This window comes from Leopardus geoffroyi, chromosome A2 (genome assembly GCF_018350155.1).
Source record: "Leopardus geoffroyi isolate Oge1 chromosome A2, O.geoffroyi_Oge1_pat1.0, whole genome shotgun sequence".
Lineage (NCBI taxonomy): Eukaryota > Metazoa > Chordata > Mammalia > Carnivora > Felidae > Leopardus > Leopardus geoffroyi.
In genome coordinates, this window is record NC_059331.1 from 57218070 (window position 1) to 57237461 (window position 19392).

At 57.1% G+C, this 19392-nt stretch overlaps 1 protein-coding gene across 1 annotated transcript; it reads right to left on the reverse strand.

Annotated features, from left to right (window-relative positions):
• Positions 1-9664: 9664 nt before the first annotated feature.
• LOC123606063 (histone H1.10) lies at positions 9665-11337 on the reverse strand. The gene has a single exon (XM_045494000.1). It carries the CDS (start codon positions 10795-10797, stop codon positions 10156-10158), a length of 642 nt encoding a protein of 213 aa, XP_045349956.1. The 5' UTR covers positions 10798-11337; the 3' UTR covers positions 9665-10155.
• Between the last annotated feature and the right edge of the window lie 8055 nt (positions 11338-19392).

Genomic DNA, 19392 nt, shown 5'->3' on the forward strand with positions numbered 1-19392 from the left:
GTGCATAAGGGGCTTTATGGCTGTGGCCCTCTGCTGGTTTGACTGGTGGACCCTGCTGGCAATTCTCAGCCCTGACCTGGTACTGCTTACAAAAGGCTGTTTTCTGCCAGCTTTTGGAATTAAGTTCTTAAGACGTTGTCTTTTTTTCTGAATAAATTATATTTGATAAACTGTCTACGTTCCAGAAAATGCTGCTGTTAGGGGAAGTTCTGGATCTTACTGTTTTCTCCTAGGATCAGTCCTAGGGAATGGACTTTGTCACAAATATGGAGCATTGGGGATTTCTGTGGATAAAACTGCTTTCTTGGAAATAGCAAGAAGGTTCAGTGGGGGTTAGGGAATGTTCTTTATTGAGTCTCTTTATTCTTAACACTTGTAAGTTTTGTGAATCCTTTAGCTTAAACTTTTTTAATGGTTTTTTATTTATTTTTGAGACCGAGCATGAGCAGGGGAGGGGCAGAGAGAGAGGGAGACACAGAATCCTTAGCAGTCTCCAGGCTCTGAGCTGTCCGCAGAGCCTGATGCTGGGCTCAAACCCACCAGTTGTGAGATCATGACCTGGGCCAGAGTTGGGACGCTTAAACCAACTGAGCCACCCAGGCACCCCTGTGAATCCTTTAGCTTAAAACCAACCTGGGTGCTTGCGGAACACAGGGGACTAGGGGGAGAATGCTGTAGAGGCCAAAACTCTGTCCTGACCACAGGGAGCATAGGATCTGGTTGAGGAGAAGCCCCCCGTCACAGCCCACCAAGCCCTGTCCAGATTCCCAGCCTCAGAGCAGAGCAGGGTACGAGGGTGACATGGACTTAGGGACCGGAGCAGGGCTGACCATCCGCCCCAGCCTGGTCAGAGCCCCTGTGATTTACTCTGCAGACTCCTCCTTGGCACTGAACCTTCTTTATAATTATTTAGAATGGTTATCTATTAACCTCTCCCCACCCAGATGATTAGTTCTGTGAAAGCAGGGGCCGCTTTTTCACCGTTATTTTCTCCCAGTGTTAATGGTCGGTGTTTAAGTACTTGTTAGGTGAATGTGAGCACTTACTACATGCCCCACCCTGGGCAAGAAGCGGCAGGCATTAGATAACCACACCTGGCAATTGTGGGTGTGGGTGTGCGCGCGCGCCTAGCGCCTATATCCAAGGGACTGGAAAAGCCAGAGGGCCGCTGTCAGTGGGGTCTCCAGCAAACCTCCGGGGAAGAAGAGGGTGCACGGACCATGGAGAACAAGCGCGGGGCGCTGGTGAGACAGGAGAGGCCCTCCCACAGGAGGGGGCACAGAAGAATCTCCAGGAGCGCTAGGGCCGCTCCGCTACTTCCTCTATGGGGCATCAGGGAAACCAGGAACACAAAACGCTGCGCTGGGCTTTGCACGGAAGTGGGCCGACGAGAGGAGGAGAAAGGGCGGGCGGACCCATCGCGCTCCGCGGGTGGCAGGCCGCCCAGTGCGATTGGACCACCGCGCAGACGCAGCCCGCGATAGGCGGGGGCGCTGGCTCCAAGCCCTATGCAAATCAAGGATCGCAATTCTCACCAATCAGAGGGGAGCTCCGGCGCTGTTCCTGCTAATGAGAGCGCGCGGCACGCCTTCGAGTTGGGAGGTGGGGGCGGGGAGCTGCGCGGGGGCGGGGCACGGGCTAGTCGGTCGTCTCGGAACCCAGACCACAGCGGAGGCCCGCCTTCCCCCGCTCTCCAAATTCCTCTTTGGAGAGGCCTCCCTTCCGGCTGAGGGGGTGGAGTTCGCCCTGGGTGGTTAGCGCTCCGGCTTCCTGCACCCTGCAGGCGGGGGCGTTTTCACTGTGACCTCGTTTTGTTTGGGCTGATTTGCGTGGGCTTTTGGTTGTTAGTATTACCAAGAAATTTAAACATACATGTAACTAACCAGAGATTGACTGTTACGACTATTTTGTCATATTTGCTTCAAATTTAATAAGCAACAAAAATGAAATTCCCTTTGTTTTTTATTACCATCTCCACTATTTGTCAGTGTTGGAAATCACTGTGGTGGGGACTTTTCTTTTTTTCTTTTTTCTTTTTTAATTTTTAGTTTTGAGGGAGAGAGAAGGAGCGGGGTAGGGCGAGAGAGAGACTTCCAAAGCAGGCTCCAGGTTCTGAGCTGTCAGCACAGAGCCCAATGCAGGGTTTGAACCCACCAGAGATCATGACCAGAGCTGATGTCAGATGACAGAATGTCCTCAGGGGCATGTATCCTTTTCACTCAGGTTTACTTGCAAATAAATGTGATGTTAAAAGCGCATTCATGTACCTGAGAACATATTTTGTGATTTTCAGGTTTACAAAAATGGTTATCTTCTTGGGCATTTCGTTCTGCAAGTTTTTTTTTCTTGACTGGGTCAACAGCCTTCATAGGTATTGCCAAATTGCTCTCCACAGATTTTCACCTATTTCAGGGACATATGAATCCCACCTTTTGCCAATACTTACCTTGCTTACTTAGAGCAGTGGAACACCTCTTCTTGTCCTTTGCTTTTAAAGAATAAATCTGAGGGACAAAGAGGGCAGCCTTCACCTGCCAGTTGATGTGGCCAAGTCAGGCCAGGGCCCCAGCTGTTTCCTGGGGCAGGTGGGACAGCCCTAAAATCTGTCTGGCCCCTTGGCTGGGCCCCCCAGATGGCAGCTACCCTTACCCCTGCTTTACCTGTGCAGTGACCGGGCCTGGGTCCGGGCCTTAGGGGATTCTTCCCTCCTCTTGTAGCCTTAGAAGAGGCAGAGGGTCCCTAGTACTCCAGGTCCTAATAGACAGGTATCTGCCCCCATCTGCAATCCATCTCCTAGTAAAAAGCCTGTGTTCCTAAAGCCCAACGTGCTTCACGTAGAGGTAGAACAGACTGGGGCAAGGGAAGGGCTTGGTCAAGAACACATAGCTAGGCATAGGTTAAGTTGAGGACATATCCAAGGGGCTCCTGACCTGGGAGAGGTGTTCAAACTTAGAGAGTCTGGACAAGCTCCTGTTTGCTGCTGCAAACACCCAGAGGATGGATTGGTGGTGGGAACCAGAGATAGTAATGGGTGGCCTCAGACTCCTAGATCCTCACTCGGCCTGTATACCCTCCCTCCCCCTTCGCAGCCAGAGTGAGAAGCAAGTGGTGGGAAGGGTGGGAGGTCATTCCTTGGGGAAAGGAACTTTGCCTTAGGCTGTATAGGGAGGTCCCCAGTGAAAAATTGACAAAGTCCAGGGGCATCTGTGTAGCTTAGTTAAGTGTCTGAATCTTGGTCTCAGCTCAGGTCATGGTCTCACGGTTTTGTGGGTTCAAGCCCCACATTGGGCACTGTGCTGACGGCATGGAACCTGCCTGGGATTCTTTCTCCTCTCTCTGGACCTCCCCCACTTGTGTGCGCATGCTCTCTCTCTCTCTCTCAACATAAGTAAACATGAAAAAAAAAAGTTTAAAAAAAATTGACCATGGCGCTGGGTGGCTCCATCGGTTGAGCGTCCGACTTCGGCTCAGGTCATGATCTTGCAGTTTGTGAGTTCAAGCCCCGCGTCAGGCTCTGTGCTGACAGCTCGGAGCCTGGAGCCTGCTTCAGATTCTGTGTCTCCATCCCTCTGCCCCTTCCCCACTCACGCTCTGTCTCTCTGTCTCTTGAAAATAAATAAACATTAAAAAATGTTTTTAAAAAATTGACAAAGTCCTTTGGCTCCTCAGAGACTTCATTTGCCCATCTGTGAATCAGGAGAGTGGGTACTCACAGTTGAACTCCTAGGAGCCCAGAGCAACAGATGCTGGTTGTTGGGAGACCAGAACCTACCCCTGGGCTGGAGCCCCTCATGTAGAGAAAGATGAGGATCTCCCTTTGCATCCAGGACTCCAGGGAGGAGAGGCATGCTGCAGACTTCCCAGGCAACACCTGGTGGGCTGCAGAAGCTAGAGGAAGGACTATTTGGAGGAGCTTGGGGCATCGGTGAAAGGGGTTGGATGATTAAGCTCAACAACACGAAAAGTTTTCAAGGGCGGTCAGGCTGGGGCAGGGCCCCAAAACCACACTCCTGGCCCCTAATGGAGGCAGCCAGAAGACAGACGCTGGGAGAGGTAAGAGGAGGTGGGGAAGAAAAAGAGCCTCTGGAAGCATGTGTCTGCACGGTGCATTGCATGAGGCTCCGGAATCTAATGCCAATCCTGTATGGAGAGGGTGTAACCCCTGGTGCAGACTTGCGGTGGGGGCAGGCCGGGTCTCTGGCTTTTACCACTTTGTAGCTTCCTTTGGCTTAGTTTCCATCAGGGCACCACCATTCATTACTTCTTGTCTGGTGAAGCAGCCAGAAGGGGCCCTCACAGAAGATCAAGTTGGGTGATCTCAAAAGGCGGGGAATCGTGAGCCCCCTGAGCTCACATGTGATTTTGTTTGGCCCATCTCGCATCTATTTGTTCTCAATTGTGGTAACATACACGTAACATAAAATTTGCCATCTTAACCATTTCGGTAGCACTACGTGTATTCACGTTGTCGCGCAACCGATCTCCGCAACATTTGCATCTCGCAAAACTAAACTTTTGTGACCGGTAAACAACTCCCTTTTCTGTCCACTGTCCGGTCCCTGGCAACCACCACTCAATTTCCTGTCTCTGTGGTTTTGACCATATTTCATGTAAGTGGACTCATACAGAACTTGTCTTTCTTGTGACTGGGTTACTATATTTCGCATAATGTCCTCAAGCTTCATCCACGTCGTAGCCTGTGTCAGAATCTCCTCCCTTGCGAAGGTGGGGTAACACTCCGTTGGATGGATACGCCACATTCTACTTATCCATTCGCCAGGCGGTGGGCGCTTGTGTGAATTCCGCCTCTTGGCTGTGGTGGACAAAATGCTGTGAACGTGGCTGTACACATCTCTTTGAGCTGATACTTTCAATTCTTTCAGGCCTATACCCAGAAGTAAAATTGCTGAATGATATGGCGATGGTACATGTAATTTTTTTGAGGGACCTCCATACTGTTGTCCTCAGCAGCTACACCCATCTCACAATCCCACTGACCGTGTCCAAGGGTTCCAATTTCTGCACATTCTCGCCCACGCTTTTTTCTTTTTCTTTTCTTTTTTTTTTTAAGTAGTCGTCTTGATGGTTGGGCGTTTGGAGTATTTCTTTTGGTTAAACCCACATTTCACAAGCGGGAGGTTTCACACCCAAAAACTGCATAGTTTCTACATAAAAAATTCTCAGCAGGTGCTTCTGATGACTTAGCCCCATGTGGGACCACTGGCAGGTTGAGGCACCCTCCCAAGCCCCCTGGATGGCCCAAGCCGCATCTTCAGACACATTGTCAGGAGGTGCTTCTAACACGGTCTGAGAAAACGGGAAGCAGTCAGAACTGGTCGTCACTGCCTGTCTTCAGGTGGGGTCTGTGTCCTCCACTTGGCCAGACCGCCCTGCCTGGCCTGGTGCCCATGCACATCTGTGTTAGAGACCTCTGGTCTCGTCCCTCCTCAGCCGCCTTCCATGCATGCCCAGTTTGTACTGGGGAACTGCAATGGCTTTGTATTGTGTCCAACTGGGCTAGGCCAAACTACATTTCCCACAATTCCCTTCTCTGTGTGTTTCCTGTAGGGTGGGCCGCAAGGTGGATTCTGGCCAGATTTGGAAGGAAGCCATCGTTGTGGTTGCCGATCTGCTGATTTACCTCCTTGGTGTGAGGCAGCACCAATGACGACTTTCCCTGGATTCTCCTTCGGTCTTGCTGACTCAGGGGTGTGCATGGTTAACTCTGACAAAGGGTCTCAGCTTCCAGAGGGTACTGTCATCGCCAAGGTCAGAGGCACTGGGAACCGACACAACAAGTTGGTCTGTCCTGGCGTTCCAGCTTGTGCAGATTCAGCCTGCTCACGAGCTTCCCCTCCTGCCGGGGCACCTCCGGCTCCAGCCTCTGTCACGGTGATCCAGCCTCCTGGAAACTGTTTCATCGGCCCCGCAAGTGTGCAAGCCAGTTCCCTGTAACCGATCCAGTGTATGGGTGTGTCAGTGCCACTAGCCCTCCGGTTCTGCTTCCCCACCGAACTCTGACTGAGCGGGGACCCTGAAGCCCTGCTGACTCCTGCCTCGTGCCTGTCAGTGTACCTGCTGCTTTCACCATTCCCCAGACTCAGGAGCTTTTGTCACACTGGGGGCCTGTGTCATTGCTGCTCCCGCCTGGACTGTCGATCCCCCAGAGCTGCCGGTTTTTGTGTCCTGTGCATCCTCCTCAAGAACAGGAAGCAGATCCCTGCCTCCTCAGCCAGTGTGTGCTCAATGAGTGACCATGGACTAGGCCATACGAAAGACCCCAGGGCCTCTTTGTTGCCTCAGGACTAATGGAGCTGCTAGTACAGCTAATGGGCCCTCTGGCTGTATCACCCAAAGTCTGATGCCTGGGACAGAGGGATGGCAGCACCCCCCCCACCCCCGACCTTGTGCTGAGTGCTCAAGCCCCTCACCCCCATCAGGTTCTGTGCTCAGTACTAAGCCTTGCCCTGGCAGAGGGACAGATTCAGCTAGGTTGTTCAGTCAGTGGAGACCCCATCCTGTGGTCACTAAGGCCTGCACTGCCTGCAAAGGGGGCTTTCCAGTGTCTTCAAGGCTCTCCTGGGCCCAGGGAGAAGTTGCATCTAGGGACCCAGAAGGCAGACCTGAATACCACCCCCTCCGCCTGAGGAGATCAAAGGGAGGCAGGTCCCAGCCCCACGAGAGGAAGAAGGGAGGGAAATCCTGGAGACCCCGGCCATAGGCAGTGTGTTTGGACCTCCTGGTTAACAGATGGGTGAGTAAAAGAAATCTTTCTTGGTTCCATTTAGAGTCGAGGAAACTGAGGAATGGGGAGAACAGTCTTGCCCAGAACAAAAGACATGGTGGACAAGATCCAGAAAGCTGGCCTCAGCCTCCAGGGACCTGGTCCCACCCAACCCCCATCCCTATCAAAGGGTGCAGAGAGGAGACCAGGCTGGGGCCATTGCTAAGCCCGTATTTTGCAGATAAGCAAATACACCTGGTCCCTTGCTTCCTCATTGCACCAGGGTCACCTGCCCCAGGAAGCCCTCCTCCAGAGCCTCCCAGTGTCATGAGCCTCCAAGGTTCTGGAATTGAGAGTCTTTGAAGTGAGGTCTAAAAGACACAGTAGGTAAATGCTGGGTCCCGGGCTCCTCAGTCCCATGCAGCAGCTGAGTGTGGTGTCAGGGAAGGAAATACAGCCTTCCCAGTCTCAGCTCCAAACCCACACGACAAGCTTTTAAACACTCCCCTCGCTGGGGCTGTCACAAGGCTGAGAGGAGACCTGTGCAGCTTGCCTTAGTGCTGGCCACATACAGAGTGTTCACATGGGGCTGCTTACGGCCATCCATTCTTCAACTTGGGGTGCAGGTCAGAGATGTGGGCCCCACCCCAAGGTGCAGCTCAGCTTGAAGGGTCTGAGTGAGCACCCCGAGAAGAGAGGAGGGGGAGGGCCTGTGGGACACAGTCCTGTCCCTATCTGGGGGAGGGAGCACCTCTTTTTCAGTAGCTCTGGGAAGAGTGCCAGGATTGACACTCATTCAACTCACTGCCTTCAAGAACCTATTTCTGACCCAATGGCTGTGGCAAAGTGAACAATGGAATGCTCTTCATTGGCCAGGTCCTCAGTCACATGACCCTCATGGAGAAATCCAGAGCCATGTGGCCTGAAAGTAGGGGGGTTTGGGTCATCAGAAAAATATTACAATGTCCTTTAATAGAGTGGGAGGTCTGCCCCGTGGAGGGCTGGTCCATGGGCTATAAGGCAGGCCTTAGGATGGAGAGGACAGCCAGGGGCCCAAGTGTTCATGGAATGGAGACAGGAGACAGGACAGAGGTGGGGCGGCAGCATCAAAGCAGGAGGCCACTGGGGGAGCCAGATGGTATGAGCAACAGAGAGTGGGTTTGGGTGGGAAACACGGAAAGGAGGTGTTGAATAAAAAGGACCTGAAGGGCATTTTGGGGCCCTGGAGCTCCCGTGATGTCTGCAAAGGATAGACTGTTGGGGGTGGGGGGGGCTTTGGTTAGGAAGGACTCAGAAGGGATGGAGCTCAGTGTGAATTGTTGCACGGGAAGGTACAGTGTCCCCCTGCCCGTGGCCCCTGTAGCAGCCCTTCTGAACCGTCTCAGAACCTGTTACCTGGGAACTGATTGAAAAGCTAAGTCCCAGGCCCTGGCCCGACTGATTCTTGGACAACTGGGGTGAGGCCAGGTGGCATCTGGGCTTGGGTTTCTGGTTTAGGGAATGGGTGTGGAATCAGAGATCACATTCAGCTGGTCAGGAGAACCATCCCCCCCAGAATCCTGGGTAGGCCGGGGCCTGTCCTGGCCTCTAGCTGCTGGCAGCCTCTCAGGTGGTCCTGCAGGCAGTATGGGACAGGAGCTGGGCTGGCTCAATGATCCTGTAGCAAGGCACTGGCCGTGCCACCCCCCAGTCAAAGCTGCAAAATGGATGAAGCCATTACTGAAAGGCAAGTGACCAGGGCATGGGCTGGCAGGGTGAGTGAATGGTCAGCCCTGGCCCACCATAGTCTCACAGTCTCCAACCCAGGCCTCCTTCCTCCCTCCTGGACACCCCCAGTTCCCCAGAATCAGAACAGTCACAGCCAGGCTAATAGGTGGAGGGGCACCTTGTCCTCAAACCTTCTGCCTAGAGAGCAATGATGTGCCAAGGGACGTGTCTGGGACTTGTCCCTGAGGCAGGAGGCAGCAGGCAGGAGCCCCCACCGACTTTAAGACACTGAAAGAGCAAGTGGAGTGGCCACTCGCCCTGTGTGGAAGGATCTGCAGGGTGACAGATGGCTGAAGTGTTTGCTCTGTGACCCCCCACTCTGTGTGCAGGGGGAGGGTAGTGGCTGCCAAGCCCTGCTCCGGGATACCAGCAGGCCAGGGGCGCTTCTCCAGTGATGCTCCCTCCCCTCTCCTAGTCTCTAACACTAACACAGAGATCATCTCCATCTTTCACCTACCCCCAGCCCAGGCTTACCCAGTTTGGTACATGTACACACGCACTGTTCTAGAACATTCCCTAGCTTCCAGAGCCCTCCTTTTGCAGGGTCGTCCTCATAGGAACATCTGTCAAAGGCTCAAACGGCCTTAAGTACAACTATTCCATATGCTGGACACCAGAGTGTCCCAGGGCTCAGGGTCACACTTTCCAACTTGTCCAGGAATCCTCCGGGGTCCCGCGTGTGCACTCCAGATGAACCAACAAGCTGAGGATCCGTGCCTTGCTCAGGCCACCCCTCGGGTTGTGCTCAGTGTGCCAGAGCCCGAGGCCTCCACATTTCCAGTATCCCTCTCACATCAACACAGTCTCAGTGAATTCGTAATAACTAACCTCTGCCAAGGCTCAGCTTGGTGGGACCTCGTACGTGCTGAGGGGCCCTGACCAGTAAGCCCAAAAAGCCATGGCTGTCCCCTCCCCCTCTCCCCACCCCCTGTCGGGGACCGGACCAGCCTATCTCCAGCATGTTTCCACCTCCGCACGCTAGAGATCAGTCCCTTGAGGCTCCTTCCGGCATCAGCCAGGCCACCCCTCCCCACAGTTTTCACCCCTCACGGAGAACTCCAGGCCTACCTAGCTAACATCCGGGGTACCCAAGACCCTTGGGACCCACCATCCAACCCAAGCTGCTCGCCGACCGCACCCATCCCTACTCCACTCGGAAGAAAACGAGAGCGGTTCAAAGGTTTAAACAATTTATTGTGCCCCAAAAAGGCCAACGGGAGGAAAGGAAGGCCGCGCGACCCCGCGCCCCGAGCGATTGTTTGTCGCGCACCCAAAGGCGGAGGGTGGGGAGTGGGGAAGGGCGGCGCGGCGGCGGCGTCTCAGCGCACCAGGGCCCGGCCAACCCGCGGCCCCCGCCCTGGCAGGCAGGCGCGGCCTCGGCCATTGGCGCCTAGGGGCCGGTTACCATGGAGACAGCCGTTGCCAAGGGCGAGAGCCAATAGGGGCGTCGCCTGGCCGTTTGAAAAATCTAAAGCAAAAACAACAACAAAAAACCGCTACGGCGGCGGGGGAGGGGGGGCAGGAAAGGGGATGGAGGGAGCCCCGGGCCCTCCGTGCGGCTCAGAGCAGGGGCGGCGGTGGCCTGGCCGGGCAACCGTACAAAAACCTACATACACTTGGGGTAGAAAAACCGAACACCGGAAAGACCCGGCAGGCCGGCGAGCTCACTTGCGGCCCTTGGGCACCTTGGGGACGCTGGGCTTGGCCGCCTTCTTCACCTTCTTGCCCCCGGCGGCCGCCGCCTTCTTAGCCTTGCTGCCTTTGTCCTTCTTGGAGGCGGCGCCCTTCTTGTGCGAGCGCTTCTCGGGCTTCTGGCCCTTGGCCGGCTTCTTGTCCGCGCGCCGGGGGCCGGCCGCGCCTGGGGCCGCCTTCTTGGCCTTGTGCGCGGCGGGCGCCGGGGCGGTGGCGGCCGCGGTGGCTCCGCGCCGCTCGCCGCCGCCCTCCAGCTTCTTGCGGTTGAGCTTGAAGGAGCCGTTGGCGCCGGTGCCCTTCACCTGCAGGAGCGTGTCGTTCTGCACCAGCGCCTTGATGGAGTACTTGAGGTAGGTGCGCCCGTTCTGCTGGTCGAACCACGCCACCTTCTTGGCCTCCGTGTAGATCTTGGCCAGCGACGAGCCGTTGCGCTCGCCCAGCCTGCGGATGGTCTCCACCACCAGCTGGCTGTACTTGCCCGGCTGGTTCTTCTTCTTGTTGTTCTTCTTCTTCTTGGACGGAGACAGCGCTGCCGAGCCGCCAGCCTTGGCCGCCTTCTTGGCCGCCCCCTCGGCGGTCGTCAGCGGCAGGGCCTCCTCGAGCTCCACAGACATGGTGGCGAGCGGGTTGGTGGCGGGCGGGGCGCGGAAGCCCGGGGGCCGCGCCGGGAAGAGGAAGGCGAGGGGCCGAGGGGGCGCCGGGGGACTGGGGGCGCGCGGCGGCTCCAGGCGGGAGCGGCCGCGGCCGGGCCTGGGGCCGGGCGGCAGGGCTGGGGTGGGGGCCGGGCCGGCCGGATCGGGGGTCCTGGGCCGGGGCCGGGGCCGGGGCCGGAGCCGGAGCGGAGGGGCCGGGGCGGAGGGGGCCGGAGCCGGGACCCTGCAGGAGCGAGGAAATCGGCCGAGGGAGCGCCGCTGCTGCCGCTACCACCGTCGCCGCCGGAGCTCGCTGGGCGTGCGCGCTGCGCTCTGGTGAGGAGGGCGCTCCGCTCCGCCTTTATAGCTCCGTGGCGGACCACGTTGAGAACAACAACAGCCTGGTCTGGAGCCAGCGCCAACTTGTGCTTCTTGGAGCCCCTTCCTCGGCCTCTGGCTTCCCGGGCAGCGCCTCCCGGGCGCCACCGAGCCCACCGCCGAGCGCCCCGGACAGGGCCCGAGCCTGCGGCGCAGCGGAGAAGCGGCCTGCGCCCGGGAAGGGCTCGACAAAGGGGAACGGAGGGGTGCACCCTAGGCTGCGGGAGCGCGAGTGGAGGGGGGCACCCGGTTTGGAGGCGAATAGCGCGGGCCCCGGGGGAGGCCGCGCGGCGCGGAGCTTTGCGGCCGGCAGCCAAGAGTGCGCCGCGGCCACCTAAGCCCCGAGCGCGTCCAGGGGGCCCCAGGCCTGCCCGCAGGACGAGCTTTAATTTGTCCGAACTAACACAGGGCACGCCCTCACGTGGTCGGCTAGGGCAATGTGAAGTGTGCTAGGACATCTTCGAGGGGGGTCTCCACCCGAGTCCGAGGGGACGGCGGCTGGAGGAGCCCTACAGCTGTGCGCCTAAGGTCTTGTTAGGCCTAAGGGGCCCGGGCACCGCCCGGGAGGACGTGGGGGACGACCTCAGGTGTCTCTCTGAGGACATTTCTTAGCCCCCCCACCCCCACTGGCGCTGATGCTCCAAGTACCCCATTTTGTGGTGCGCGAGTAGCCGCCACGGTCCCCCCCCCCAAAGCCAAATGTCGGCTCCACGGTGGAGCAGGTTGAGCGAAATGTCGGGGTGCGACCCCCGGAGGAGTTCTCGGACAGGATGGGGGAGGGGAGTTGCTCCGGCCACACCCCTCCCATTCTCGTCGGGAGAGTGCGATTGAGAGCGGGTCCTGGAGACCGCTCGCCCGGCTCCTTTCTCCTGGTACCAGGCGAAGTCCTCCGCAGAGGCTCGTGCAAGTCTGGCGGCCCTGAGCTGGGCGGGGTCCAGTGTCGCGGGTGCGGAGGAGGCGCCGGACGGTCTTTCTTGAAGCCAAAGAAGCCTCTGCTTGGGGAAGCTGAGACCATGGGGAGACACCCAGAGAAGAGAGCTGATCCCTTTGGGGTAAGTGATTTTAGGCCTGAGCATGGAGGGGTGGGTGGGTGGGACGGGACGTAGAAAATTGGGGTTTCAGGGTGGAGAGAGCTGGAGGCCCTCAAGTCCGGAAAAGCAGGGTGGGGGTGTTCTGGGCCTTCTACCCCAAGAGTCCCCTCTTGTTGGCGCACACCCCCAAGCACAGACCCCATTTGCCCTCTGACAAGCTAGTGAATAAGGTCCAGGAGAGGAAGAAATTGAAGCTAGGAAAAAGTGAGACGGGGAGTGGTTTTGAGGGGGGCGGGGGTTGTCAGTCGCTGGGAGCCAGGAAGGGCTTCACTCCCAGGGCAGTGAGTACTGCCCAAAGGGGAGGGGAGATAATCACAGGTCCCCGCAAAGAAGGCCAAGCCCCTCTTCCAGGAATGAGGAGCCCCCTGAGTGGACTGTCAAGGGCCAGGAAAACCTTGGGGCCTGAGCCCTCAGCCAAAATGAGAAAAGACCGCCAGGAATTTCCTGACTGAGAGGGGCTTCTGAAAGTGCCACAGAGCTGAGCCCTGGGGGCGGCCCTGGGAAGCGGAAAGGTCTTGCAGAAACTGCACGTGACTTGAGCACAAAAACCACAGGTTCCGGAAATGCAAAGTGTGTGCAGGCTGGGCTGCTTGGAGGATGCAGTGCAGTGACCGAGAAGCAGGAAGACGGAGCTGCTGCGGCCCCCTGAGGAGTGTCTGTCTGTCCAGGAAAAGGAGCCATCCAAGAATAAGCAGAGGGCACGCCGGGGGAGGTGGGCATGGCGGCCCTACCCGGTGGCCCAGGATACATGGAGATGGGGCAGGAACAGGGACACCGGAAAGAGAGCCGGCCCAAGGAAATCAGGTGGAGGGGGGTAGCCAGGTGCCTGGCCTAGAGAGGCTCGAGCTTGGGGCTCTAAAGATCAGAGCAAGAGCAGAGGGTGACGCCCTTGGTGGAACCCCGGCATGGGCCACAGGGACATCCTCAGACTGAAATTTGCCCAGCCATTCCGGGAGAGAAGGTCGCTGGAAATGTGAATCTGGAGCAGGCTGGGTCAGGGGTGTCTTCCCTGGGGTCATCGTGCAGGGAAAAGGAGGATGTGGAAATGGTAGAAAAGGGAGGGGTGCTCTACTGGAGACAGAGGAAGAACGGTCAGAGAGGGAGGAGGAAACCAGGTGTGGCAGGTGTCACGGAAGCTAAGGAAGAGAGAGTTTCAAGAAACAAGGGCTGGTCGGTCACCGTGCAGCCCCTTCAGAAAGTGGACCAGTCTATCAGAATGGACGGGCGAGCTTCCGGCCCTTGAGACCCCCTGGCTGGAATCTGCCTGGTTGGCCCTGTGGTTTTTAAAACACCAGGATTAAAAAAATCAGGTGATTTCGGGTAAAAATGTGTCCAGACTTCAGCTTTCCCTTCAAAAAATCTGAGGACTCACCCTGGGTGGGGGCAGAAAGAACAGGGCCTCAGTTAACAGTTTCTCTGCTAGATGGGCTAGACCCCCAACACCTGGTCAGTTTAGGGAGTGTGGCCAGTGTGGGCAGAGGGAAGGTTCTCCAGCCCTGGGGGAGGCCTGGCCAGGGTTGGAGTGGAGAAGGAACCAGTGGAGGGAGTGAATACGTACAGGCAGGGCAGTGTGGCCCAGGCGGTGGGGAGGGTGCAGAAGACGCGGCTCAGAGTCCACACCGGCCCTAGTGGGCTCCTTGGCCTGTTGGTGGAGCAGGTGCTTGTGGGGGGGAGGGGAGCGCTGCCTGTGGACCTGTAGACCAGGGCTCTGGGAGACTAATAATTCTAGGGCTTTGGGAACTGCCAGAGACGCAAGTGGTTTCATCCCACTGGCCTCGTTATACAGATGAGGAAACTGAGGCCTGGAGCTAACTGTTAGCCAGGATTCTAGGCCTGGGGTGCTGCCAGCCTTCAGGGATGCTTCTCAAACCCCATACCTCCCGAACAGCTCCCCACCCCCATCACCCCTCTATGGAAACGTAGGTGGGGAAGGCCTCAAGCAAACCAATGAAACATGACAAAATTTGGAAAAAGAAACATATGGAAGTGGCCAGGGCCTCTCTCTCTCTCTCTCTCTCTCTCTCTCTCTCTCTCTCTAGTTGAGCTCATCCAATCCTGGAGCTCCAAACACCATCCATACCCTGCTGACCCCCGTTTCTGTCAGCCTTCATTTCTGTCTCTCTCCTGACCAAAGGACTCTGGCATCCAGCCACCTGCCGTGGCCTCCACTGGGATGTCCAGACACATCTCTTCTGTGTCCTGGCTAAAACAGAACTCAGTTTTTTTCTCTTGCAAACCTGCTCCTCTCCCCAAGGTTCCCAGGCAGTCCTAGCCCCAAAGCATAGACTCGCCCTGTTTTTTTTTTTTTTCTCTCTACCCTCTCATTCACCCCATAGTTTCCTGTCATAGCTACCCCCAAACAGGTTCCTCCCCAAGCCCACCCCCACGCTCTCCAGTCCTCTCCATTCAGCAGCAGGCAGAGCAGCTGATGTGAAGTCTGATCCCCTGCTTCCCACCTCTGTTGAGAAGGCCTCCAGTGGCTTTTCATCAGACTTAAGAGGAGTCTGCACTCAGCCACACTGGCCTTTTTTTTTTTTTTTTTTTTAATGTTTATTTTTTTGAGAGAGACAGTGTGAGCCAGGGAGGGGCAGAGAGAGAGAGAGAGGGAGACAGAATCTGAAGCAGGCTCCAGTCTCTGAGCTGTCAGCACAAAGCCTGACGCGGGGCTCGAACTCACGAACTGGGAGATCATGACCTGAGCTGAAGTCGGATGCTTAACCCACTGAGCCACCCAGGTGCCCCTACACTGGCCTTTGTGTTCCTCACACAGACCCAGGGGACTCCCACCTCAGGGCCTTTGCACTTGCTGTGCTGCTGACTGCCTTTATTTCGATTGCAATCCATGAATACCTACCTACCTCTTCAGGGCAGCCTCCGCACCAGCCTGGCTGAAGTACCTGTATCACATCATCCTGCTTTATCATCCTCTGATCATGTGCTTACCATCATCATCTGACCCTTTTCTATTTGCTTGTGTAAAACTGTAAGAACAGAGTGGGGCCTGCCTTGCTCCCTGCCAGATCCCAGCCCTGGCCCACCCTGCCTGCTGGGTACCCCTGTTCATTGCTGTCTGTACTGCAGCCAACAGGGAGACGGACCGGAGCCATGAGCTCCTGGTTTGACCTGGACCCTGGGCACTCCCCCAGACCTCTTGTGCCACCCACCGCCCCGCCCCCCACCCCCCACTGCTCTGCCTCGGTTCCCCAGTTTGTGAAAAAGGGTTGGATGTGTGCAGTTTGAACGACCCTCCTCCAGCTTTGGCAGTCTGAGTCTGGACAGCCGAACCGAGATGTCCTCAAGAGAAGGGAGGACCCGGAAGAACACAACCTGCCTGGAGGATGGGACATAGAACAGAGATCTTGGTGTCAGCAGAGGAGTCTGCTGGGCCTGATGGCAAGTCTGGGTCTAGGATGCAAAACCCCGGGCTCTGGGCAGGTTCCCTCCTGTGCTTCTGTCAGCCTCAGTGTCATCTGTAAAAGGGGTACACACACTAGAGCTCGGATGGAGGCACCTTCCCCAGGGAGGGTTTCAGAAGACCTGCGTGGGAGTCACCAGCCTCAGGGATGGGGTTCAGAGACCCAGCCCCCTGAGGGCCCTTCACCCGGAAAGGCCTCATTGGCTTGAGCCGGCTGCAGAGAGTTAACAGTTGAAGGCCAAAGAATCGGTCTCCCCAAAAAGGGTTTTTAACTGAGAGGTTGGCTCCAGCCTAGGCCTGGGCTGGGAGGGAGGGTGGCTGGGCCCAGTTTGGGATTTTAAATGTAAATAGAGAGGCATTAAGTACTTTTCAGCATTTAAGTGGAGACAAAGGGAAATTCACCAGGCGAGACGGTGGGGAAGGTTGCCTTTAAGATGCAAATGTGTATTGTGAAACCCTGAATGGGGACGTTGTTCGGGGCCCTGGCCCCTAGCCCCTTGTGGTGGCCGGGCAGTGGGCTCCGAGGGGTCCGTGGGTCAGACGAACCCGGGCAGAGTGGCCAGAGATCAAAGGAGTGGACAAGTCGCTGCTGAGGCTGAAAGGGTGCGAAATGTGGGGACTGAGAGAGTTTGGAGTTCCCGGAGGCCCCGCTTGCAGGGAGCCTGCTGGCCCCCCAGGCCCGAGTGGGGCGTAAAGGAAAAGCCGGGTGGAATAGGATAGGCGAGGGGGCAGGCTCTGAAGTGCAGGTGGCCCATGCTTAGGGCACCGGCAAAGCGTGAGCCCCGCGAAGGGTTCTAATACAGTACGCATTGTTTTAAGAATGGAGGTAAGTAGTTCTCGTGGAAGAAACCAGACCTTCGTGGAACTTCACACAGCTTCTTGCCGTTTTCATTCGGAATGGCATTAAGGGAGAAGGGATGGCAGGACCGCATGCACACGTCTGCATTTGGCCTTTAGGGGAGCCTTCACCCCAGACACCTGCGGACCATGGGTGTCGAGTAAGAATCCCCAACCACTAGAGATAAGGCCGCGAGGGTGAAAGAATTGAGGGTGATGGGAGATTTGAACCTGTCTCCAGGAGCCAGCCGCCCCCTCCGTCCGTCCTCCAAAAGCCGGAAGGCTGCGGGACCCAGCAGCGGGCACAGGAGGAAAGGGGGGTGGGGGCCCAGCCTGCCCCGGCGCTGCCAGCAATCTCGCTGCCCTTCCCCAGGCCGCCTTGCCCCTCCCCCCAGTTCTTTAAAAGCTCGTTAGTTTTTTCTCAATAAAGTTGTTCGTGGTATAAAACCCAACGGTGTAGAAGGAAGGATGCGGAGGGAAAACCGAGTCCCCGCCCCTCGCCCCCACCGCCTGCCCTCGCCCCTCTCTTGGCAGGCGCCCGCGGCTGAACGGGGGGCCCTCGTGTCGCTGCTCCCTGTCGCACACGCAGTTGTGCTTCCCTATGTGTTGAACAGGACGTTTCCACTGACACATCCAGGTGTAACTTGGCCTTCAGAACAGGGCCCGGGTGTTTTCCACCAGCCCTGTGGGTGGACGTGCAGCGCAAGCCGGGACTAGCCTTCCTTGCTATCCTGGAAAGATCTAGAGGATTCGTCCTGTAAATGGGGTTCCTCTGTCCAAGAGATTTGCTAACTCTTGGTGACCTGAGACCAGGTTGCCCTCAAGAGCATGTCCCCCCACCATTTCCTACTGCTGTGCTGTGTTCCCACTTGGGGCCTTTTTCCACGCACGAGTGCCACCCCACAGGGAGAGCACTGGGCCCTCAGGATTCGTTTTTCTTCCTTTTCAGGTTTTGTAACCCCCAGCTGGTGTGCACGTGCCCTCCCTTGGGCCCCCACCTCAGGTGCTGCCATCACTCCTCAGGGCCTCTGTCCCCCCCACCCCGCCACCCCCACTGCCCTCTCTTCTGGGCTGTGGCAGAGACTGGCGGTCTGCCTCCTGCCTGCTTTTCTAAGTTCATGTCCCATTCTTCATTCCTGTCAGTGGCCTCAGCCGCCCGCCTGGCTGCTCTGGGCTCACCCTACACTTGACTGCACCTCCCCCTGCCCCCAAGCAGCATCCCCAGCCCTGGGGATCCTGAGGCTTGGAACTGGGGTCTCTGTCCAGCCCTCCCGCCCATGTGTGCGTCACAGGGCCTGCATGTGGGCTGCTCAGAGAGCCTGGACCAGGGGTGAGGATTTGAAGGAGGAAGTGAGCAGTGGAAACTAGAAAATGGCTTCTCCAGGCTCCGCCCTTGAGTAACTGTCCCCTCCCAGGCTCACCCTTGGGTGGGGTCCAAGGAGAGCAGCTGAGAGGAGCTGGGTTGTTAACGTTAGGGAGGAAAGGCCCAGTGAGGAGAGGGTAGCTCCCAGCCCAAAGCCTTCTGGGGATTCCCTTTCCTTGGGGGCAGGGGTCTTCTGGGTACATTCCCGGTCTCCCCCCGCCCCGCTTCTTCCCCCCACCCAAGGGTCAGTTTACAGGCTCCGAGAGGGAGCTCTGCCCTGGCTCGGGCTCCGGGACCCGCGGCCTCTCCTCTGCCCCTGCAGGGCTTGGTTTCCTTAGACGGGAGTGTGGAGTTGGGGGGGAGAGAGCTGGGGGGACAGCTCTTCCCCAGAACTTCGGTTTGAGGCCCAAGGAGCTAGGACAGGATCAAGAAACCATTCTGGAGGGGGATCCAGAAGATGAGGACAAAAGCCGACAGGCAGAAACCACCTGCCCGTGTCTCCCTGGACCACCAGCCCCAGTGGCCTGCTTTGGCCACCCCTGCAGCGCAATCCCTGTTGGCTGAGGTGCAGGCAAGGGAATCTTGGCTTTATCTCCCTTTGTCACAAACAACCTCAGTTAGTGGACACTTTCTTCCTGGGGAAGAACCGAAAGCCCTAAAGAGGTGGGGCGGTGGGGGGGGGTGGGTGGAAGAGGAGACTGCAGCCCTGTGCTCAGCAGCTGGGAGCCTGGGCACCACGCTTTCCCGAAATATCAACTGTTTCCAGGGGGTGGCTGGTGCATGTCCCTTCACTGTCCAGATGAGGAAACTGAGGCTTCAGGAAGGTTGGGCAATGCCCCAATGACATCCGGCCAGAAAAAGATGGCAAGGCATTTGCTGTTTACCCCATTGCAAGTAGCCTCCCCTCCCCTCCCCCCAGACACTTGATGTACTTTGTTTTATAGCACTTATCACTTTCTGAGATTATCCTGTCTCCTGCTTGTTCCCACTAGGGCAGGAGCCCTAACTCACTGCTGCATAGGGCCTGGCACATAGTAGGCCCTCAGTAAATATTTGTTGAATGAATGAGATGGGATTCAAACCTGGTCTGGCTTCCTGTCCCAGCACTGACCTTACATGGGTCACAACTCGAAGTATCTGTGCACTGAGCCCACTGGGCTGCCTGGCAGAGCAGGCAGGGACCCCACAGAGTTGTGACACCTTTGAAAACCCTAGTGGAAAGCCTACTGTGACCTTTGCAAGGCTCACAGAATTTTATTTCATCGTTGCTTGTCCCATTTGGGGACCTTGAACTTTTCTAGTCAAGAACGTGTTAACTGCCCCTTTCTTCCTGTGATGAGGTGCAGCCTCACACCAGACTGCTCCCTAATTGCCATTATCTGAGGGGGGCCTGAAGGGTGGGGACATTACGGCTGCACCGGGTAGCTGGCGGCACAGGCGTCCCGCTTGGACGGCCACCATACGTACACCTGGCCCTGCCATGGCCTCCCTCC

Bases quoted from the DNA above. Each gene is read 5' to 3' on its own strand.
- LOC123606063 (XM_045494000.1), bottom strand. From the start codon at position 10,797: ATGTCTGTGGAGCTCGAGGAGGCCCTGCCGCTGACGACCGCCGAGGGG.